Source organism: Myxine glutinosa, chromosome 1 (genome assembly GCF_964187855.1).
Source record: "Myxine glutinosa chromosome 1, kmMyxGlut1.1, whole genome shotgun sequence".
NCBI classification, from domain to species: Eukaryota; Metazoa; Chordata; class Myxini; order Myxiniformes; family Myxinidae; genus Myxine; species Myxine glutinosa.
The window spans coordinates 81,108,957-81,133,747 of NC_136261.1; the positions used below are offsets into that span (position 1 = coordinate 81,108,957).

At 43.1% G+C, this 24,791-nt stretch overlaps 1 protein-coding gene across 1 annotated transcript in view; it reads right to left on the reverse strand.

Annotated features, from left to right (window-relative positions):
• Positions 1 to 24,791, reverse strand: part of LOC137425572 (metalloprotease TIKI1) — a 200,493-nt gene that overhangs the window by 72,685 nt on the left and 103,017 nt on the right. Inside the window, exons 4-6 of the mRNA XM_068114135.2 lie at positions 18,953 to 19,099; positions 12,954 to 13,128; positions 1,877 to 1,967 (exon numbers count right to left, since the gene is read on the reverse strand). Of these exons, the coding sequence (XP_067970236.2) occupies positions 1,877 to 1,967; positions 12,954 to 13,128; positions 18,953 to 19,099 (413 nt within the window). The remainder of the gene's footprint in view (positions 1 to 1,876; positions 1,968 to 12,953; positions 13,129 to 18,952; positions 19,100 to 24,791) is intronic.

Below are 24,791 nucleotides of genomic sequence, written 5' to 3' on the forward strand. Positions count from 1 at the left end.
CCCTCCCCCCCCCCCCTTCCCACGCCTCCTCCCCCCAAGCCCTCTCCCTTCCACACATCTCCCTGCTCTCAAATGTTGTGTTTGTGTGCTTCCCCTTCTCTCCCCATCTTGTCTTCCGCTCCCTCTTTTTATATATTTTGTTTGTCTGGTTGATTTGTTTGTGAAGTAAATGTTAGCTCTTTCATGAGCCTCGATTCAGTATACAAAAAAAAATAAAAAATCAAATATCACATCAATGTGATGACTTCCTTGACCAGCATGCAGTGATGAATTGAAGATGTGATCAGAGAGCTCTGCAAAGGTACGGTTTTCCCCATGAAGCTTCTGTATGAGCGCCATAGCTCATCTTTAAAGATGGCGTCCAAAATGGCATAAAGCTATGCCGGTGACACGTCCATCACATTTTTTCAAATACTACAAACATTGGTCTAACTGAAAATAATAGTGGGGATTACTCCCCCAATTGATACTCAAATTGTGTCTGGCTCATGGACTAAAGGGGCTTTTCCTCCTTGGACAAACGCCGTGTTAACGGGAATAAGTAGCGCATTGTGGCGTTTTGTTGGGGCACAGGCCTACCAGAAGTAAAAAATATTATAAGCCAGAAACATGTTTGATTACCTTTGTAAACAGTCGCTACTGCCGTTTAATGCTAAAATGAAAGAAATTTGGAGGAATCTCGACATGTGTGAGGTTTTCGATGCAAAAGCAAAAGTACCCGACCTGGGCGTAGATCTACTGTAATCTGTATACCACACAGAGGTTAATAAGATGACCCTTCCTGCCTTTTCAGTGGGAAGTGGGTGTACTAGTAATTTCAACTTGGCTGATAATTACCATAGTTATGAGAATATATATGGCTGATAGAATAGCTCAGCCCGACTATAAACAGCTATCCTATTGTTTGGCAACCAGGGCGTTGCATCACAACGTTAAATGTGGCATGTAAAGCCGGCTGTCCCATCTCCCAGCAATCACTGCCAAACTTAAAATGATCCCAAGTAACCTTTCAAAAAATAGTCGACAATTTTGTGCTGTACCGCCTGGCTAAAATCCAAATTCCTACGCAGGTTAAGAATAACACACACCATTAGAAACAAATCCACTGCCTGACACACTTTATCCCTGTTGTGTAATAATGAAATGCTCTCAGGTTTTTCAGTGAGAGCTTCTCCTTGGCACGTGTTTTTCTTGAAGTGTTGGTGATTCCACGAGAAAGGCTAAGTGTATCCTTGAACATGTGGCAAACAGATTTCCTAGTTCTTCACTAATGCTTTTAATCAAAAGTGCCCTCTTGACCATGTCGACCTTTGTCCATGAGGGTAGATGGATTTGGGAGTTTTGCAAAGAGACATTTACAAAACCATCCTGCACAGTTTTCTTACACTCTCCCTACCTCTCGATCAGTGAGCTGAAGGAATTCTTCAGATAATCCTTTTCCTCTTCCCCTTCCTATTCCTCTATCTCCCATTCTCTCCCCTCCTCTCCCCTCCTCTCCCCTCCTCTCCTCTCCTCTCTCCTCTCTCTCTCTCTCTCTCTCTCTCTAATGTTTTGCGTCATGATTGGAGCGATCATCAGCAAATGTCAAGATCTTTTGTTATGGGAATCCACATCGCATGCTCCGACACGAGCTGTTCCGTAACTTGGTACTCACAGTTGATGAACCATCTGGGACTTACTCATTGCAAAGTTTACATCTTCAATCAGAGTGCAGTAACCAGCATGGCTATGCTCAAATACTTCCACAAACACTGCTGTCCAATCGGTGATGACCATCTCAAAGAAAAATATTAATGTAATCACAACTGAGTTTTCTGTTCCCGGAAGCAGGGACAATCAGATCCTTAGAAACCAAGTATTTAGTGTTCAACCTTACCTGTTGATCTTTCGGTCAGAAGGTACGTGCTCAACATGCAATCCACTGTCACGCAAAACGTTAATCACCGATCTATTTCCAAGGAAGTGGCCTGAAACAAAAACACCAAAAACTATCTTGGTGGCGCATTTTACAACTCATTTTAACTTGGACGAATGAATGAATTTAATAAAATTGTATTTCTGTAGAAAATATAATAAATGAAAATAAATTAAACATGTATTTAATACAAATTATTTTAATATGTTCATCTGTAGATGTTGCGGAGGTGATCAGAGACACTTTCAGGTCCTGAACATTGCTTCAGGTGAATCAGTTCTTGCCAAATGTCTTTTAGGAGATTGCATAAGCATCTTCAACTATAATATAGGAGATCCAAATCAGGGGAGCTTTTCATTCCACATATTGTGATTGCAATGTTTTGCAAAGTTATGACAAAGTTATGGAAATTGTTACAAAATTTCACTCAAAGGTCATGTTTAACATGAGTATCATACTACATAATAACTCCAGAAGTGTCTTTTTATTTGCAGGTCTTTGGGTTTGTTTGTTTGTTTGTGGGTTGTTGGGCTTGTTATGACGAAAATTGAAAAAAAAACAAAAAAAAAACAGCAAATGTGTACGGTTCAGATTAGGTATGTTCCAGTGAGGTGTAAAGGTAGAGGCAGAAAGAGACCTGGGTGGATGAGTATGGAGGTGCACAGTGTAATTAAGGACGAGCAGAACACACTCATAAAGTACAAAATAACAGGTAGGACTAGAGTCTTACACATCAGTATAGGAGAAAGCAGAGACTAGTTAGGAAATTAACTCGGCAGGCCAAAAGGAAATATTGTTACGGCCTGGGGTTCGGGGCCTACTACGAGGGGGTTAGCATCCATTCCCTCCCAAACTTACCGGACCTGAGGCTGCCGTGCACAAATAACTTCGTACTTAACCAGGTTGCGAATCAGCAACTACAAACACCAATTGCTTTGTTGCGCGATAGCAGGGTCCAATCATCTGTCACCGCTTACCTTTACCACATGACGGCCTCAATCGGGGAACTTACCCTCCAGCAGTGTACAACTTTATTTTGTTCCTGGATGGAAATTTAGATGGCCGAGCAACCATTTGTACACGCCGGGCTGATGCTCATTTTGTTACGGATCGTCCTGTTAGGACGATCACTACTCTGGGTGCGAGCAATGGCGGACCAATGAAAGAAAAGACATTCACGGACAGAGGGAAAGGAAACGTTTAATGATTCGATTTATTTGCAAGTATTTACAGTGAAACTTATCGATAGGAAAGAAAGAAAGGAAAAGAGGCAGAAACTTAGCTTATTCTATGCCTTATGACGATTACTAGGAATAAACACAACAAGGGTGCCCAGCACACCTTCATGGGAGAGGTGAAAGGGGAATGAACGTTGGGATCCTTTTGGCAAAATGTTTACGATTTTATCAGATGCTTCGCCTCACGATGACCATTGTCTTGATCTCACCAACAAGCACCAGGCCAGCAAATGGCAGTCCCCTACACGAGCAGGTAAAGGCGATCCCCAGCACAAACACGAGCAGGCAAAGTTGATCCCCAGCACAAACATGAGCAGGCAAAGGCATTCCTCCGCACGAACATGAGCAGGTAAAGGTGATCCTCAGCATGGACACGAGCAGGTAACGGTGATTCTCAGCCCGGACATGAGCAGGCAAAGGCGATCCACAGCATGAACACGAGCAGGTGAAGGCGAACCTTAGCACAAACATGAGCAGGTAAAGGTGATCCCAGCACGAACACGAGTATGGAAAGGCGATCCCCAGCACAAACACGAGCAGGCAATGGCGATCCCCAGCATGAACACGAGCAGGTGAAGGCAAACCTCGACACAAACATGTGCAGGTAAAGGTGATCCCCAGCACAAACCTGAGTATGGAAAGGAGATCCCCAGCACAAACACGAGCAGGCAAAGGCGATCCACAACATGAACACGAGCAGGTGAAGGCGAACCTCAGCACAAACATGAGCAGGTAAAGGTGATCCCCAGCATGAACACGAGTATGGAAAGGCGATCCCCAGCACAAACATGAGAAGGTAAAGGTGATCCCCAGCACAAACAAGAGCCGGCAAAGGCGATCCCCAGCACAAACACGAGCAGGCAAAGGCGATCCCCAGTATGAACAGGAGCAGGCAAAGGTGATCCTCAGCACAAACACGAACAGGAGAAGGCAATCCTCAGCATGAACACGAGCAGGTAAAGGCAATCCTCAGCATGAACGCGAGTAGGCAAAGGTGATCCTTAGCACGAACACCAGCAGGCAAAGGTGATCTTCAGCACGAACAGGAGCTGGGAAAGGTGATCCTCAGCATGAACACGAGCAGGAGAAGGCAATCCTCATCATGAACACGAGCAGGTAAAGGCGATCCTCAGCACAAATATAAGCAGGCAAACATGATCCTTAGCACGAACACCAGCAGGCAAAAGTGATCCTCAGCACGAATTATGAGCAGGCAAAGGTGATCCCCAGCACGAACACGAGCAGGAAAATGAAAAGGTGATCCCAAGCACGAACATGAGCAGGCAAAGGCAATTGTCAGCACGAACATGAGCAGGCAAAGGCAATCATCAGCACGAACTTGGGCAGGGAGTCCCGGCATGAACACAGGCAGGTAAACAGGCACGTGCAGAAAGACTCCAAGTCATGCACATGTGCTGAGTGCAGAGAGAGAGAGTGTTGTACACACATGCAGAGGGGGCAGAGAGAGACCGGCCAAGAGAGTGAATCACGTGCAGAGGCCTGTGAGAAGGTCCGACCAAGAGCCCACGTGCACAGGCAACAAAGTCAAAGGCCAAGAGAGCCATGCACACATGCAGAGGGGGCAGAGGGAGACCGGCCAAGAGAAAGAATCAAATCCCCAAAGGCTTTTTGTCAAGCCCTGGCAAGGGTGGGGGATGTTTGAGGGCATTTTCCGGACTGCTGATTGGTGGAGTGTCACTTCTCCTGCCCCCACAAACCATCTCAAATGGAATTTTACCTGGTGCTTGGATGGTGTGCCTTTGAGCCTGCATGCACTTGTTTGAGCCTGCATTTGTTTGTCTGGTTGAGTTGTTTGTGAAGTAAATGTCAGCTCTTTCACGAGCCTCGATTCAGTATACAAAAAAAAAAAAAAAAAATGCACTGCCTGACAAATTATCCCCTATGAGTAGAGGGCCTGTCTTTCCCTCCCCCAACGCATAACGACATACTAACCCATATAAGGGGAAGGTAATAATATAATGTTTTGTTATGAAATAACTATTCTACGGGACCTGTAAGGTGGTTGCCATTACCTCTCTCTTGGATTGACATGGATTTACCAAAGGGAGATCATGGTTCACAAATTTATTGTAACCAGGGAGATACCCATGCTACGCACGGGTGGGAGGCCAGAAGCAAACAGGCAATGCAGATACGGCGAATGCTAAAGCATGAAACCAATAAATTCCACATTCCTGTTGCACCTTCAGTCACACGTCAGACCTGGACAGCAAGTTCGTGAAGGACTTCCATGAAAAACGTACCCGTTCGCAAACAAACGGGTACGTTCACGTATGGAAACATCGATCGTGGGACCATGGCGAATCTCCATATGGCGATTCGCGAAGTTCACGTTCAGAAAGTAGAAATGGCATGTCAGCATGTCGTCATTGTCGGCATGTCGTCAAACGGCATGTCGTCATTCACTTGAACTCGATATCTCTTTTTTCATTCCAAACAACATATTATCCTTGTGCAGCGATCGGTGTAGCTGTGCAGCGATTGGTGCAGCCGTTGGTGCGGCACCCGGGAAAACAACATCGTCACAATGAAAACAATGAACGTTATGCGAACGCGAATGTTATGCGGGATTCCAAACCTGAGAATGCTGGCGACTAAAGCTGAAATTGGGAAAACTAAATAGCCTATTTTACTCCTGGAGATCCCAGGATTATCCACCCAAAATATCTTTGCGATCGGTTCAGCAGTTTTTACGGTACCTTCGAACAGACAGACAGACAGACAGACGGACGGACATTTGGTGAATTATAGTAAGATTCCATGAAGTAGTTTCTGACTGGGTTGATGGGGAAGTGTAGTTGATGTAGTTTATCTATACTTTCAGAAAGCGTTTGTGCAGGTACCACATAGAAGGCTGTCAACTAAGGTGAGGGCTTGTGGTTTATCCAACTGGATGGGGAAGTGGCTTCCCATCAGGAAGCAAAGAGTGATGGTGAACAGGAGGATATCCGGCTGGGAGGATGTAAGTAATATGGTACCAATGTAGGATTCATAATCTACATCAATGATTACCCTCGCCAGAGGAGAGGTTATTGCATTTGAGTCCATTTGTTTGTCTGTTCGCACAGAATAAATATGATTTTCTCTGCAACTGTTGGTCCGATTGACAGGAAATTTTCACCATATGTGCAATTCCACCTGTAGAATTTACTAATGATAACAAGCATTCTGAGTATTGCGCTGCAATACATGTCCCCTACCGGCAGTCTGTCATCCGGAAAACTGTTGGGGCAGCCTGCACGTGTGAATCACTGTGTGAATTATATAATTACCAACTCACAGTCTGAGGTAACTCGGCTAAAGATTATCGGATTTGCACCAAATAAAGTTCATGAATGGTTGCACAGACCCTTACTTCTCACTAAAAGGGGAAAAATAATGTAAATCGGAGTTAAAATAAGCCCGCAAGGTCGCTCCGTTGAGCAGCCTGCACGTATTGCACTATGTGTGAATTATATAATTACTAACTCACAGTCTGAGGTAACTCGGCTAAAAATTTTCGAATTTGCACCAAATAAAGTTTATGAATGGTTGCACAGACCCTATACTTCTCACTAAAAGTGGAAACAGAATGTAAATTGGAGTTAAAACAAGGAATATTAACAGCTTTGACTTACCGCACTCCAAATTATAGTCCGGAAAACTGTTGGAGAAATTACCAAAGTTCAAAGTGCCATAACTTTGTCAAAAATGATCGAAACGTTGTGAAGTTCGAACGTGATCTGTAACTTATCATGAGGAAACCATGTACCAAGTGTGAAATCATTAGCATTAAGGGTTTAGAAAAAAAGTCCGGAAAGCTGTTATTTGCGTGACGGACGGACAGACGGAGGGACGGAGTGCAAACCTATAGTCCCCTCCGGTGTACACCGGTAGGGGACTAATTATGACGTCATAGGTCACGTGGTTCGGCCGCCATCTTGTAAAAATGGGAAAAATTTGCACCTCTATATCTCGGAAAGTGCTGAATAGAAAAAATTGAGACATGGCTCATTGTAAAGAACTCTCTATGGGGAATAAAATATGTTAATGATGATGTCATAGGTGCCTCCATTATGACATCATAATTCGACAAGTACAAAACTTCATCTGATGAAGATGTAATTTCTTGAGCATAATCTAGGAATAAATTAGTTTTGAAAAAAATATTGATGACGTCATCGGTCACGTGGTTCGGTCGCCATATTTGTTTTAACACAAAAGCCTTAAAAACCACTGAAAATACATCATTGCGAGGGTTTGCAACCTCTGATTGCTCTTTTTCTTGTTTAGATATTGGCGTTGGGAGTAGGCTTTCCAAATCTGGAGATGACCCTAAGCTTGGGGGTATAAGGCACACAGCAGCGAGGGAGTAATCTGATTCAGAAAAACTTATATAAGGTACTTTATTGATTCGGCAAAAGATTGGCAGATGCAGTTTGGCTTCAGTAAATGTAAGGTGTTGGGGTTCAGCACGAATAACGAAAATAGGGATTATATAATGATATTGGCAGCCTTGGAGTGTGTGACACAAGAAAAAGATCTGCGGGCAGTTATAGATGCAGGACGAAACAGACATCACAGTGCCAGCCAGCCATAGGTGAAGTTAATATGGTTTTAGGTTGTATTCATAGTAGGATAACTTATAACTCAAAAGAAGTGGTGTTAACATTGCACAGAAATTCAGTGAGACCTCTCACTTGAAATGTTGTGTTCGGTTTTGGTCACCACATCTCAGAACTTAGCTTCCATGGAGAGAGTCCAGCGCAGAGTGACTAGATCGATTCATGGGCAAGCTGGACTTAGCCATGATGAACGAGTAAAGGAGACAGGACTTTATGCATTACAAAAGAGGGGATTACAAGGGGATCCGATGGAGATGTTTAGGATAATGAAGGCTGTAGAGTGTAGATGTAACGAGTGTGGAAAGGTTTTTGAGTAGAATGGACATCAACCGACTGCATGAAAACCACAGACATGAAAGAGGTGGGGAATTATCATACCCCATATTAGACTATATTTAGCCTGTCCCTTCCACATCAAGAGACGGGGTTTTGTAATCACGTCTGTCTGTCTGTCTGTGTGTCTGTCTGTGTGTCTGTCTGTGTGTCTGTGTGTGTGTCTGTGTCTGTCTGTGTGCAACTTTTTTAAAACCAATTAAGATATTGTCATCACATTTTCACCAAAGCTTTAACATGATAATAAGAAGGCAAAATAATGATATTTCTCCAAAGGTCAAAGGTCAGCGTCACATAATATCGTCAATTTTCATGCAATTGATCTGAAATTTTCAGAATTCACATACTGGGTCATTGAATTGGTTAACCAATCAAAAGCTAGAAGCTGATTGCGTTTTTTTTTTCGATCAAAAGATCAAAGGTTGCATAAAATCGCCAATTTTCACCCGATTGACCTGAAATTTAAAGAATTTGCATATTGGGTCAATAAATTGGTTCACCAATCAAAATCTACAAGCCAATTGTTTTTTCAGACCAAAAGGTCAATGGTCAAGGTTGTGTAAAATCACCAATTTTCACCGGATTGACCTGAAATTTAAAGAAGTTGCATATCGGGTCACTGAATTGGTTCACTAATCTAAGGGTAGGAGTGGGTTGGTTTTTTTTTTAGATCAAAAGGGCAAAGGTCAAGGTCGCATAAAATTGTCAATTTTCATTCAATTGATCGAACATTTTATGAATTTGCATATTGGGTCACATAATTGATTCACCAATCAAAAGCTAGAAGCTGATTATTTTTTTTTAGATCTAAAGCTCAAAGGTCAAGGCTGCATGAAATCATCAATTTGCATTTTGTATTTTTTTTACTGTTTACATTCTTTTGAGCATACGGAAGAAGAAGGCGTCTGAATACAAACGGACGTGGACGGACGGGATTTGCATTTTCAGATGCTTTCTAGTTGTGTTTGTTTCACTTCATGAACTCTTGAACTGCGGGACTGAATGGATTGAAGGATGCTGGTTGTACTTGGGGAGTGCAGGGAAAACGTTTTGGCAGTTAAAAAACCCCATATTCCCGAGAAGTGGGAACATTGTGAGAACCGAACCGCCGGACCGGAATTAGCTGAAAATTGGTAGATGTACTCACGAAGTGCACAGGAAGGTTTTAGGTGTAACAAAATTAATGAATAACCTCTAGGTTTTTTTTTGGGGGGGGGGGGGTACTCCCAAACTTTCTCTATGTAAATGTGCATCGTCATAGTGCCACCTGGTGGAAGCCGGTAATGAAAGTCATAATAAAATACACCGTAGACATCATAAAGGTGGAGGAATTAATGGATCCGCAAGGACAGGTCTTTGCTAGTGGAAGTTCATTTCCAAGAAGAATTCAACACTCCAACAGGGGTGGAGCCAAGAAATTGGGAGACAGGAGGGGGAGTGGGGATGGGGGTGCACCAGGCTGTAGCGCCGAAGGGGGGTGGAGGAGAGGAGGGGTGTCTGGGGGTCCTCCCCAAAGAAAAATTAAAAACATTGGTCGTCAGAAAAGGCATTTCCAGTGTCCTTGGAAGTTTCTGCAGTTCCTTGCGTTCTTCCCTGTTGTTGTAGTCTAGCGGTTTAGTTGTAGTCTAGTCTAGTTGTAGTTCTAGCCTGGTGTTGGCTTAGTGGTTAGGGTGCCGGCTTGGGATCCTAGGATCCTGGGTTCGAATCTCGGTCGATCGCTGAATTAACGCCAGGGGGGTTGACTCAGCCTGTCATCCTTCCGAGGTCGGCAAATTGAGTACCAGCTTGCTGGGATGAATGATCACGGTGTGTACCCCGGGTTAGAATAGGTACACCGTATACCTGCACATCGTAAGAGCGTGACCAAGAGTTGGCGTCAGGAAGGGCATCCGGCCATAAAAACATTGCCTCAAACAGGGAACCATGATTGTCATGGGGCCCGCAAGGCTAACACCCGCTCTAGCAGGGAAAATGGCCTTAAAACGATCATTCATTCATTCTTTCTTGCGTTCTTCCCTGGCTCAACAGTTCAGCAGATTCGTGATGACTAATGGGCCAAAGTGGCGAACTGGTGAGCAGACTTGACCAGCTGGAGTCCTTAGTTTAAAAAAGAATGGCCGCACTGTGGTCACAACCTGCGACAAAAGTTGTTAACGGGCCGATTGGGAATGCGCGTTTAAAGCACTCAAGATGAACAGCACGATTGGGAAACACACATATAATGCGCTATGAAAAAAAATCACTCGACAACTCTCACCACGTGTGTATCCTCTAAACACACGCATGGTCGACTCACACATGAAGGGAAAGTTGAATGGTGCTATCACTCTGTATTTGCCACTGAACTGCATCCAACTCAACTGGGAGGGGTGCACATCCCCTCCCCCCCCCCTTCCCCCTTGGATCTGCCTATGCCACAAGCAGCAAACCACATGTTAACTTTTGAAGTGCATAAAGGTTGGAAAAGTGCAAACACGTTAAAATCAACCAACGCTGTAGGTATCCCTCCAGGTTTAGGTGCATCGGCATCTTGACCACGGGGTGATCGATGAGAGCGACATTCTGCTCTGTGTTTGCACGGAAATTTGACCTGAACTTATATGGTGCTGGTGAGTATAGGCTCGACAATTAGTATTGTGTGGATCAGTCTTGTTTGTTTCTAAGATGAATACAAAGTCTTGAGCTCGGTTGTGGACAAACCGACTTAGTGTGTATGTGCTAAGTCAGTACCATGTTAGTGTACAGATTAAATTACCGTAAGCTCAGAACCCTCTTTGGCTGGAGAAAAAGTGTGTCGAGTAGTTATTGTTTCCAGTTAAGCTGTTTCATTTGAAGGCAACCCTGTGGTCAAGATGTCAATGCACCTGAGCCTTCGTCCCCTGTGGACAAGATGTTGATCCTGTGAACAAAGTACTAACTTCGCTTAGATTTGTGTACTGACTTAGCACGTACACACTAAGTACGTTGGTCCACAACCGAGCTCAACACTTTGTATTCACCGTTGAAAGAACCAAGACCGATCCCCACAAGAGCAATTACCTAGCCAATACCCACCAGCACCACACAAGTTCAGGTCAAATTCCTGTGAAAACACAGAGCAGCATGTTGCTCTCATCTATCACTCAGCTCTTGCACTGCACGACACAAAGCTGATGAGCTCACTGTTAAATTTCGCAAATGCACCAACAGCTTCTCATTCCACTCCATCCATCCCTCCCACCTGCTCCTTTCCCCCAATGCTCCTCTCCAACCTCAACATCTCAAACCACAGACCTGTCTATTTCAGTCTACTGCAGGACAAAGGCCTCCCTCAACTCATGATGAGGGGTGTTTAGCACACTCTCAATGCTTGCCAAGTGCGGGTTAGCGAGAGTGAGCAGCCATGGGAATCGAACCCGAGGCAGCCAGTGGAGACAGAAACACAGACTTAAACCTACTCAACAAAACAGCCACAAAAACAGTGTACCTAAAACACTACAACACAAACACTGAAATGTGGGAAGAGAAGAGAGAAAAGGAGGTTGAGAGGAAGTAAGCTGAAGAGATGGGAGAAAGAGGCTTAACTGAGGCACATGTAGGGGTTTTGGCTTTCATATGTCATTGTCATTTTTTGATCCTGTTAGGTTATATGTAGTCACGTTCACTATGTTTTTTCGTTCAAAATTTTTGGAGATTAGCAAAACTATACATTTTTGGAATATTCAGAGCATGAGGAATCCAAAACTTAATGTTTACATTTGCGTAGACACCTTTGCGAAAATGACACTCAGGACAGTGATGAAGATCTGTAAAAGCATATTCCTGAACGGTATAGACCTCGTAGATTCTGTGTATAGGACTTATAGTTCAATCTGATACTACCTATAACTTCCTATAACAACCTATAACTTCAAAGGACTTGCAATATCATGTATTATGTAATACAGTTATATCACAAATATAAAGACAATGGTTTTCAATTACCTTTGTTTGTCGCTTTTCTATAATCCTGAGCACTATTTTGAGGCCTTTATTGGATTCCTTGACCCAGAAAACATAGGATCAGCATATTTCATTAAGTCTCTAGGTTGACTAGAAGCCGAGATCGCGCAAAATATGTATTTTATGGCGGCCATTTTGAAAATCCAAAATGGCGGCCATGCAGGTGTTCTGTGGAAATGCCAACATTGATTTTCGGATTCTCCATGCTCTGATGATTCCAAAAATGTACAGGTTTGCTAATCCCAAAATTTTTGAACGAAATTATATTCGTTAACATAGTGAACCTGACTAGTAGATGAACCATTGAATTCCTGGAGGACTGTAACTTGTAATTAACAGACGTATAAAATAAATTTGTTGTCAGCATAGCGTGTGATTGTTATGGGTGGGTCTTCGTTGGTTTCTTATCCTTTCATATGCGTGATGTGACTGCGGGTAGCATTATTGGCCGAGGGGGAGCAGCTGGGCCGCTGATGCAGTGCCCCCTGTATGTTAGGACAGCAATTCGGAATTTGGCCGGGGTGCCGGCGATGGCTTGCCTACTCTTGACGCAGGCACCGTGGGATCTTTAACATCCACCGACTAATTCTGGCAGACGGGACGCCCAGTTTGACTTCCATCGGAGGGACAGCACACAAATTGATGCTCGCCCTGGCTGCGAGACACCAAGGTGGCGGTGTTGCTGGGCCGAGAATCAAACCCAGGCCATCCTGACAGCCTCTCATTATTGTGTGGTTGTTGTGTACATTTTTCTGCATTTAAAACTCCCACAAGTGGCTTCAGAATTTTTTTCAACATCAACTGCAACAACGTTCTGTGTCAACGGTCCTCGAATGCCCACATGAAAAGCGAGCGTCTCACCCACGCCGAAGGCAAAGAAAAAACTCTTGTCTGGATGTCTGCGGAGCAGAGAGTAGACCCGCTGGGCCATGCGTGCGTTTCTCTTGTAGATGAGTTCCTGTCGTAGATAGTGATCAATGGAGTGGGCCACTAAGGCATCGTCTGCGGACAGTGAGCCGTTGACCCAACCTAATACCTGCAACACATGAGACGCACAATCCATTTGAGGAGCTCTGCGGTGGCAAGGTTTCTGTAAAAATAAATGAACGATGACTTTGTGATCCCAAAATGTATATAAAATGCCAGTGGCTTCCACTGTTTCCCTTGACTTATGTGCCATATACATCTAGCAAAGAGTGGTGGTGCACTGCACTCTTGACTCCCCTGTCTGCCCCTTTCCTTCATATAACCCATATATCCCCCTTTCCTACTCATCCCCTCCTTCCATCTCCTCTCAACCTGCTTTCTCTTTCCTCAAATCATAATCAGTGAACCCAACCCATTGCCTAATGTTCAAATTTCATTAAACAATCGGTTTATTTTGTAGTACGGCAGATAGGTGAAATATTCGGGAGAATTGTGCCTTTGACGATACAAGCACGAGAGTTGGCACACAGTTAGAGTATGTCCTAAGGAAGATATTTGGCTATAGGGCCATCGCAGATTTGTCCTGTGACAACAATGGCGGCCATTTTTCAAAATGGCCTCCATTGCTTGTTATTTTACATATATTTGGTACATTACTGTGTATAAACTGTTGTTGTGGTCATACAAGCTTGACATTTGGCACATAATTAAAGACCCCTAACTATAGGGTTATCATATATTTGTCCTGTCACAACAATGTTTTTTAAATGGTGACCATTTATATGGCATATTATGGTATATGGTATATGGTATATGGTATATGGTATATGGTATATGGTATATTAATTTGTATAAACTGTTGTTTGAATCATACAAGCATGGTATTTGGTACACAGTTAAATAGTCTGACTATTAGAGTCATCACAGTTGTGTCCATTAAAAATGGCGCCCAATTTTTAGTATGGCAGATAGGTGAAATATTTGGGAGAATTGTGCCTTTGATGATACAAGCACGAGAGTTGGCACACAGTTAGAGTATGTCCTAAGGAAGATATTTGGCTATAGGGCCAGCGCAGATTTGTCCTGTGACAACAATGGCGGCCATTTTTTCAAAAATGGACAAATCTGCGATGGCCCTATAACCAAATATCTTCCTTAGGACATACTCTAACTGTGTGCCAAATGCCATGCTTGTATCATCAAAGGCACAATTCCTGCACCTATCTGCCATACCATTGAACGCGCTGATCATCTTGTTAGGAACGAGTTTTTAAATAGCACTGAAGTTAGTCTACTTGGAATGTGGGGAGGAATGTTGCATCCCAGCCTGATGCTGACCAGACAATCCAAATCTATCTGCTGGATATCAGAATAACAGTCTTAGTCATGACAGTTTCGATAACTGGGCTAACCTTACAGTCCCTACATTGTTGTGCATTTAACATGTATAAAGGAAACCAAACACACATAATTATTGATAACCTAAGTTTTGTACGAGTTATGATACAAAACAGAAAGTAAATCCACTGCTAAAGGGTTAACCCATCAAACTTCTCCCTCAACGATCAGGGTTAACCAAGGAACCAAGCTCCTCAATCTATTCAATTTCATTCTTCCCTCCAAGGCTTCAGGTGAACCACCACCATCACAACCATTATCCTTTCTACCTCCATTAACCCTCCCAAATTCCACCTCCTTTCGGGTTTCCCGTTTTTCCTTTCACTTCTGTGATTGAGAATTTGCGGCTGTATCCATCTTGTCTCCTGTGTCCCCCCCTTGCTCTCATTCTTTACCACATCCCCTTTATCCCTCTCTGTCTCCCTCTATTTTGTCCCTCGACACTGCTGTCGGTATCTCCCCCCTCTCCATTCCCACTGTTATTTTCGTTCTGCAACGTCCTCATCCGTTCTGCATTCTAGCTCCTTCACGAACCTCGACTCTGTACACAAACAAAAAGAGGTTTTTTTTGTATACAAGATCAAGGCTCGTGTAAGACCTAACATTGATCACAAAGGGACAAACTGACACATAAAACATATGATAAAGGGAGCGGGAGACAAGATAGAGAGCAGGGACATCGGGAGATCTGTGGGAGGGAGAGGGCTTGGGGGCAGAGGCATGGTAGGGGAGGAAGTTCTGCAATACACAATGCACAATACACATGCACAAAAAGTTCTGCAATACCACGGCCATGGGCTAAGCTTCGTGGTGATCTTACAATCACAGAGCTCATCCAAGTTTGCAGTCACAAGGCAAATATTCCGAGGTGTGCGGAAGATGTGTGTGCCTGGCAAACATAGCACTGTGTCCTCAGCACATACTTTTGGCTTCACCCAGGTGGCTTTTCAGGGCCAACGTAATTATCTTGGGTGTGGGGTCATGGATCAAGTGATTGACCATTTCAACATGATCAAAATACACCACTTATCCACATCAAGTGTATCAATCGGGATCGAACAGGGCGGGGTTGGACCTTTGGACAGCTTTTGACTTCTCCACGAATTGCTTTAAAGTCCTTCAAGGCATTTTCGTTTAAATTAGAGGGTTTAAGATATTTTCTTTCTTGAAGATCAAAGCTCATTGAAGAGCAACGTATGAACTGACAGTAGTGTGGTGGGACAACTCTCAGACACAATAATCAAGGAAAGGACGAAAAGGAAAAGTGGACAGAGAGCAGGGGAGGAAACTATATCCTGCAAGTAATAGGGTTGAGTTAGGAAGGCTTAATGGGTGTAATCAATATTTTTATAGGAAGGGAGAAGTGGGGTGTTGTTCTAACATAGTGTGGTGAATTGGGGAGTTAGTGTAGAATCACTGAAGTTGTATTTTGTTTTTGCACCGAAAGTTTGTTTAAAAAAACTAGAGAACATCTCAAAATGCAAAGCCTGTGCCTGTCCGCTGTGTACTCAAACTAAACTTGACGAAAATGACAGTTAAAAAAAAAAATTGTACGTTTTATTCATTAATATTCTTCACATTCTCATAATAAAGGTTTGTTTATGACAAAAGCTCAATTGGTAAAAATGTTATGGCAGTGACAGACACACTCAAGGCACAGTGCATTCAGAAAGTATTCAGACCCCTTCACTTTTTTCACATTTTGTTATGTTGCAGCTTTATGCTGAAATCGTTTAAATTCATTTTTTCCCTCATCAATCCACACTCAATACCCCACAATAAATAAAATAAAAAAATTTAAAAAAAGACAAATGACAAAAAATGACAAAAATGACAAAATGACAAATGACAAACCCCACAATGACAAACAGAAAACAGGATTTTAGTAAGTTTCGCAAATTTTTAAATAAAAAAAACAACTGAAATATCACATTGACATAAGTATTCAGACCCTTAACTCAGTACTTAGTTGGAGCACCTTTGGCAGCGATTACAGCCTCGAGTTTCCTTGGGTATGACGCGACAAGCTTTGCACACCTGGATTTGGGGATTTTCTGCCATTCTTCTCTGCAGATCCTCTCAAGCTCTGTCAGGTTGGATGGGGACCACATAAAACATATGATATCGATTTTGAGGTCTCTCCAGAGATGTCGATTGGGTTCAAGTCAGGGCTCTGAGTTGTCCCTAGGCCACTCCTGTGTTGTCTTGGCTGTGTGCTTAGGGTCATTGTCCTGTTGGAAGGTGAAACTTCGACCCAGTCTGAGGTCCTGTGTGCTCTGTTTCAGGTTTTCATTAAGGATATCTCTGTACTTTGCTCCGTTCATTGTTCCCTCAACCCTGACCAGTCCCCCAGTCCCTGCTGCTGAAAAACACCCCCACAGCATGATGCTGCCACCACCACGCTTCACCGTTGGGATGGTATTGGGCAGGTGATGAGCGGTGCCTGGTTTCCTCCAGACATGACGCTTAGAATTGAGGCCAAACAGTTCAATCTTGGTTTCATCAGACCACAGAATCTTGTTTCTCACAGTCTGAGAGTCCTTTAGGTGCTTGTTTGCAAACTCCAGGTGGGCTTTCATGTGTCTTTCACTGAGGAGAGGCTTCCGTCCTGCCACTCTGCCATAAAGCCCAGATCGGTGGAGTGTTGCAGTGATGGTTGTCCTTCTGGAAGTTTCTCCCATCTCCACACAGGATCTCTGGCGCTCAGCCAGAGTGACCATCGGGCTCTTGGTCACCTCTCTTACCAAGGCCCTTCTCCCCCGATTGCTCAGTTTGGCCGGGCGGCCAGCTCTAGGAAGAGTCCTGGTTGTTCCAAACTTCTTCCATTTAGGAATTATGGAGGCCACTGTGCTCTTTGGAACCTTCAATGCAGCAGAAATTTTTTTGTAGGCTTCCCCAGATCTGTGCCTCGACACAATCCTGTCTCTGAGCAATGCAGGCAGTTCCTTCGACCTCATGGCTTGGTTTTTGCTCTGATATGCATTGTCAGTTGTGAGACCTTATGTAGACGGGTGTGTGCCTTTCCAAATCATGTCCAATCAATTGAATTTACCACAGGTGGACTCCAATCAAGGTGTAGTCACATCTCAAAGATGATCAAGAGAAATGGGAGGCACCTGGGCTAAATTTCAAGCGTCATAGCAAAGGGTCTGAATACTTATGTAAATGTGATATTTCAGTTTTTTATTTTTAATAAATTTGCAAAACTTTCTAAAATCCTGTTTTCTCTTTGTCATTATGGGGTATTGAGTGTAGATTGATGAGAGAGAAAATGAATTTAAACGATTTCAGCATGAAGCTGCAACATAACAAAATGTGAAAAAAGTGAAGGGGTCTGAATACTTTCTGAATGCACTGTATGTGGTAAATAAATAAATAAACACAGAAGCGATTAAGAAATCGGGCAGTCTCACTCTTGAGGTGCTGCGGACAGGCTAATAAGGGCTATTTATAGTCACTTTGACTTTGCTATTTCATATTTTGACAAAATTTATAATTATTTTCTCCAAATTCTCATAATAAATGTTTTTTTAAAATTTTATGACAAAAGCTCAAATGTTAAGTAATGTCATGTTATGTCAAACTTAAATAGGTATGGCTTGGTGGGCACACTGGACACATACACATACACACACACACGATTGCAAGACCCCCGTCTCCCGATGTGTGTGTGCTTGTGTGTGTGTGTGGGCGAGGGGAAGTGGAGGGGGCGTGAGGGGGGGGGGGGGGGTTGGGCTAATGAAAGAAAAAAATAATGAGGGATTACTGTTTATATACCATACATTTTATGGAAGAAGTGTGTTGGTTTAATCTTTTGCAAGCATACGGGTATAAAGTACAACAAAAGAGTTTGAGCTCCCATGAATTGCCAAAAAATGTAACAGTATTGTCCTAGCAATTTTCCAGCAAACACTGTACTTCGCATTATGAATCGGACACCATAAATGTTCGTCTACATATTTCACCTTCACATACAAGGAGAAAAGGTGTGGTGGTGGTGGTGGAGAAAAAAAAACATGGAGAAGTTAGAGGAAGGGGGAGAATAACAATACTAAATATAATTTGGTTTTCGAGGAACTTCAACACATGAGAAGACCACTAAGCCCATGCAATGGTTGCCAATATATGGTTGTTAGTCCATGCTCCCTACTTTTTAAATGTCAGCATCAAACAAGGAAGCAACAAGTACCATTTTAAAAGTCTTTGGTACGACTGGTTTCATCAAAGCTGGTTTAGAAGTTAAAATGCGGATGGGGAAGTTGGGGGGGGGAATTGGGGGAGAAAGGGGAAGGAAATGAAGGGGGAGTGGTTAGGGGAGATAGAAGTAAGGGCAAAGGGGAGGACAAGGTAATTTATGGGGCACACAGGGAGAACGGTCAAAATTTCTAACATATCTGTATGTAATATGTAAATGTCAGACAGGTCAAGCACAATTTCAAGCCTTTTTCAACAATGATTGACGATTTATTTTCGTTATAGAAACACCACATCATGCTGTGATATCATTGGCTGATGAAGGTGTCATCGTTTTCTACCTGAGAAGGTTCTTGTTGAAAGATGATTGAAGAAAGGTCACCACAATTATAATGGTTTATGAGCTCTTTCGTCGAATTTGTTTCTTTGGAGCTACCCACACGTATCATCTCCTGCATCTGCAGTGTGTGGTTGAGTGCAAATAAGACCTGCACACATGGAGTGATAGATGGAAGGACATCAGGCTTCTTAGGACACATTTACATTGGCACCTTTAAACCTTACAAGTTGTCCCTTACTCTACTAAAGGTGAGTGTGTCCTGAATAGCCAGGAGCTGTCCTAGTTTGACCTCGGCCTACGTGAAAGTCCCAGTCTAAACGTAACAATTATGGTATGTACGGTGCATATTTCAGAGAATACTAGGTTTCACTACTCCAAAACATCCCTCATGAGGTCCAATAAAGATGTTGTTTTTGGCATTTTCAAATCCAGCTTTTTCGCTGCAATCAAAATACGAGTCCAATTTGCGTCCGCTGTTATTCGACACAATATTACAACATAAACGTTGGTTGGCACACGCTATTTAACGAGAAACAGTCACACAGCCAGGAAGAATTACAAGTTATGTTTGTACGTCAAGTATCCGCACCCTCACCTATTACCGCTGCCCCATTTCCGGGGCATATTCAGGTATTTAGAAGGGGAAACACATGCGATGTATTGTCGAAGTAAATTGTAATCTCGGTGACGTCTTTAGGCGACACAAACATTCCAACTTTTCCGACAAAACATTCTACACAAACAATTGTGTTGTCCTATGCAATCACATTTATGGAATAAGTTCAAAGGAAGACATAGACATAACTCTACTTGTTGCCTAATGGCCACAGCAAAAAAGACGTAAATATTAGAGCTGGGCCTTCCCTGTGAGCACGTACAACCGAACATTCCAACTCGTACTCTCAATCAAATGTGCATGCTCCTCACGGCCTGGCTTGGAGAGGCTGAATAACAAATGCTCTCCCAAGATACCGGTTTTCTTTTACACTCTGACAGAGGAATAATTACCTCCGCCACCGAAGGTTATGTTTTCACCCCTGTCTGTTTGTCCGTCTGTGAACATGATATCTCAAACAGTTGTGGACGGATCCAGTCGAAACTTGGTGGACAGGTTAAGTGTGGTGGACAAAGACAAATTGATTAGATTTTGATGAAGATCCAGATCCGGATACTGGAATTTTAAAAGTGATTATTTGAAATTGAGGGATCCGGCCAAAAGGATATATAGCACAATATCTAAAACAATATGTGGACGGATTTGGACTAAAAATGGTGGATGAGTTGGGTTAGGTGATAAGAACAAGCCCATTTGATTTTGGTTCAGGACCGGATGTAGATCCGGCCCATTAGTGGGATACAAAATGAAAACTGTTCAGCCTGGCAGAGTGGCAGAGGTATGCTCTCTACCGAGTGCCGTTCTAGTCTGCCATGAGATACTTTTTATGTAATGACAAGACTGTTAATTTATGGACAATCTGTGTCACATCATGAGCACACACCAAATGGCTTCACTGCAGACTCCGCTTCAGACGAGGCTGAATTTCTAAAGTTATTATTCAACTCAAAAGTTTATGTGCTGAACTCATCCCTCTCCTAAGTACTACCTACTTTGCTCAGACTACTTCCCCGCCATTTGTATTGTACACCGCTCCTTTCCTATGCCATCTCCAGGCTTGCAAATCGTCACTGCCGGGCACCGAAGGGGGCTCGGCAGTGACGCACGCTGAAAGGGAGTACTCAGTTTTCACTCTGGTTGTTTGTTTTCTTTCTTTCTTTCTTTCTTGTTTGTTTGTCCGGGCGATATCTCAGCCATCCTTTGAGCTAAGAAGCTGAAATTTTGGCACAATAGTGAGCAAGTCCTTTGTCAAAAACAGTATTTTTTGTTTTTTGATTAATCAATTAATTGAGGAGTTATTTAATTATTAGCGATTAATTAAGTACTTATTTAATTAATCAAATTTCCCTTCTCTTCTAACCATCAACTCAGGCACCTTTTGAGTTAGGAAGCTGATATTTGGACATGCCAATGACCAGGTGATTTGGCTGCAAAGGCTATTTTTGATTTATTAACTAATCAATTAATCAATTAATCGATTAATTCTTTAATTATTCGATTAATGACTAAAAAATTTTTTTCTTAAAGTTACAGATTCTGATGAAATGGTGGTGGTTTATGTGTTCTCTGACCGAATTGATTAATAATTTGATTTTTTTATGATTATTATTTATTTATTTTCATTATTAATCATTTATTTATTTTCTTTCTCATTTGGCCAATATCTCAGGCACCTTTTGAGCTGGGAAGCTAATATTTGGACATGACAGTGACCAGGTGATGTGGCTATCAAGGATATTTTTGTTTATTGATTAATCATTCAATCGATTAATTATTTATTGATTAATCGATTAATTATTTATTGATTAATCAATTAATTATTAAATTTTTTATTAATGAGTTATTTAATTAAATTTCTAAAAGATACATCTTCGGATGAAGCACTAGTGGTTTAGTTATGCTATTAGCCAATTGATTAAGAAAATATTTTGTGATAATCTTTTATTGATTTTAATTATGCAATTAATCAATCAATTAGTGTACACACCTCTCCCTCCCAATGCAGCCTCTATGAGCTGGACTGCGGTATTGCCGGGCGCCGGGGGCGCCCCGTCAATGCCGCGCTGTAGGATATTTAATTATTTGGCATGGGGGCGGTGTACTTTGAATGTATCTGTACTTGTTAAATCTTCTGACCAGTCTCAACTCTGCTTTGGGGATATGTCAGATGGTATCAATGTCCAAGTTCTCAAATCCTGCTATGCTGCTCTTTATTCTCGTATGTCTGTTTTCTTCAACTTATCGTTCACCTAACATTGGAAGACAGCCAACATCACTCCCATACACACAAAAAGAGTTCAAAAGCAGAGCCACTCCACTTCAGCCCAGTAAGCCTATTTGCAGTTGTAAGCAAAGTCATGGAATATATCACTGCAACTGCCAAAATATCTTTTCCTATTCTTGAATGACCTCATCATTGATCTTCATTTTGGATTCAATCATGGGTGTTCATCTCTGGATTTGCTGCTGCTTCTCTCTCAACAGAATAGGTTGACCCTGAATATTAAATATGAGATTTGCACTTTGTCTCACACGGCTTGCCAAGCTTCCTGCCAGCTGTAGCATCCAAGTGTCCTTCATTGCTGGCTTGCCCAATTCATTTACGCATGCAGTCAGCACGTACCTTGTAATGGTATCCTTTCACCTCCTCTCCCAGTGGAGGCTGGAGTGCCTCAAGGCAGTGTCTCGGGTCCACCTTTTGTCCACATAAAATAAATAACCAATTTATGCCCCAGTGAAACTCTCTCCCTGATTGCAGATGATTCTACATTGCATTACATTGTACCACCATCTCAACGACTGAGCAGCAACAGCTGCTGCTTTCCTCTCGGCGAATTTCCTTCGAATACGACATATTTGATGCAGTTTACAATTTTACATGAGCTGTTACACCTTTAATCCAGGCAAATGTCACATTCTCACCTCATCCTTCCAGAAGAATAATCTAGAGAACCAATCAACTTATTTGCTTGATCCAAACTAAATTTGTGTGAGTTTGAGTTGATTTTAATATGGAATTTAAATTCGTAAAGTGAAGTTGCATTCATGTGACAAAGTATGGATGACTCCTGAAATTAAGTCATCATACTAAAATGTGCAATTTGGCGTCTGTCTGTCTGTCTGTCTGATGATTGTTTGACCGTGATACATTCCGTCGTTACTTATCCAATCTTAACCAAACTTGACAGGATGACTAAGGGTTACACAATGAAGGTTGTGGCGCATTCATTCACCCCCTCCTCCCAAAGCGGGTTTTCTCCCCCGGGCGGGTTTTCCCCGCCTTTGGTGCCAATGGGGTTGCATGTTGATGTGTGTATCTATGTTAAGTTAGCTTTATCATGGTGTTTTTCCAAGGCCGCGTCTAATAACAAAGCTAACGATAATAGCATAATATTAATGTTATGACAAAACAATATTGTTGTGGATCTGCCGCCGGCCTTCTCCCCTTATCAAGGGGGGATTAATCCCCTTGTCTTTACTGACCTGGCGCGACCCGAGACCTATTACGTCCCTTCCGGACAGCGCCAAATAGGGTTTTGGGACCAAATTCGCTCGTACCTAAGTACTAGCGCTGCCCTGGAAGCGAGGAAATAAGCCTCGCACGAACCACGTGTGATGGTAATACGCCGAGCGGTTTGCGTACACGTGATCCGCGCAGTTATAATCAATGGACCCCGATTCAAGCAGTTTTACCCGTGCCACGCTTAGTCAATGGAGAAATCACGGGAACGATCGAATTCAGAAGAAAAGGAAGCACAAATAGATTTAATTATTATGGCACATATATATAGTACAGGACGAAGAGACACAGGGAAGATTAGACAGTCTTATTCTTAATACCCAAGGACAACGGGCCCGTCTGACACACTCACACGGGGATTGCAGATGGGAAGGAGTTCTTCAGCGCCGCAGTGGTCATCCAGGATCGGCCCCGTCCGGCTCTTCGCGGTCCCCCTGCACATCCCGTGGAGATGGAGGTAGGCGAAGGCAGGAACTCGTATCGTGTCGCTCGAACAAACGGGTAATCTCGGGGCAAATGGTAGGCTGGCGGTTATTCAGCTGCATTCACTCGCTTTGGCTGAACCGCGCAAGTTATAACCGCCCTGGCTGCGCCCACGTATCCCTCGTAACCAAGTTCATACAGTGCGAGTGATGCTCTTCAAGCGCGTCCTCTCTCTCCTCTGCCAGTCCTTTCAAGTGCCTCTCCCTACTCAGAACTTAGGTGGGGGCTTCGCGCAATCGGTTTTATTGCCAACCCTCTTAGCCCGATCGATGTTCCAACCACGCCCTGTGACGCAGTGCTGCAGCCACATGCTGTGAGCCCTGATTGGTAGCTCATTCTTACCGTCATCGCCTCGCCGCTGTGCCGACCTCAACCCTCCTCCACCTTCCGAGGCCCACCTCGTGGTAACTTGCGCCCAACACAACCAGGGCTTTTTAGCCGCAATGGATCGAGCCTATGGACGTGGAATGGTTTATAGAAGTAGGGCCTATCGTCCTGTCTTTACACAACGCAGGATTAACACTGGAAGGGGCCTACTCTCACATATACTAAGACATAACTATACTACAAACGAGGCTACATGTTGCACGTGTGACTACTATGGGGGGCAAATCTTTAAACTTTATTGAGTTTACTGTACAAATCTCAAAACCGTAGCACTGCCCCCCTCCCTTGTCAGACTCATCCCCGAGTCGAACCTACCCAAGTGGGAACGACTGGTTTTGAGCAAGACTTGGGACTACCTTTTAATTATGTGTAACACTTAGATGTGGTTCCCCCTAACATTTACTCTAACCCGTGTATGCGACAGTTTTACAACACTAAATATGTCCCACCTACTGTGTTGTGTAACTAACTAACAGGCTCGCACCCACAACTAACCGAATTGCGGAATTAATTCTCAAACTACACATAAAGCCGGTGGGTAGCATCTTATTTACAATCACAGAACCTAATTATTTACATCTCTATAACCCAGGACCTGTTCTTTTTGTGGAAAGAAGATTGGAGGGGAGAAAAAGCACAGCAATGCACCAATACACAAAACACATTCATCAAAAGAGTTCACAGTTCACCATTTGCTGCTGGGCCGCATCTTCTTCTTGCTTCATCTTCTGTGTGCAATAAAAACTTAAAGTTCTTCTTTCCTGGCACACCAAGAATAAAATGTACAAGAACCCGTGTTCGTTTTTATTTGTCAACAGGGCCAACCCTATGTGG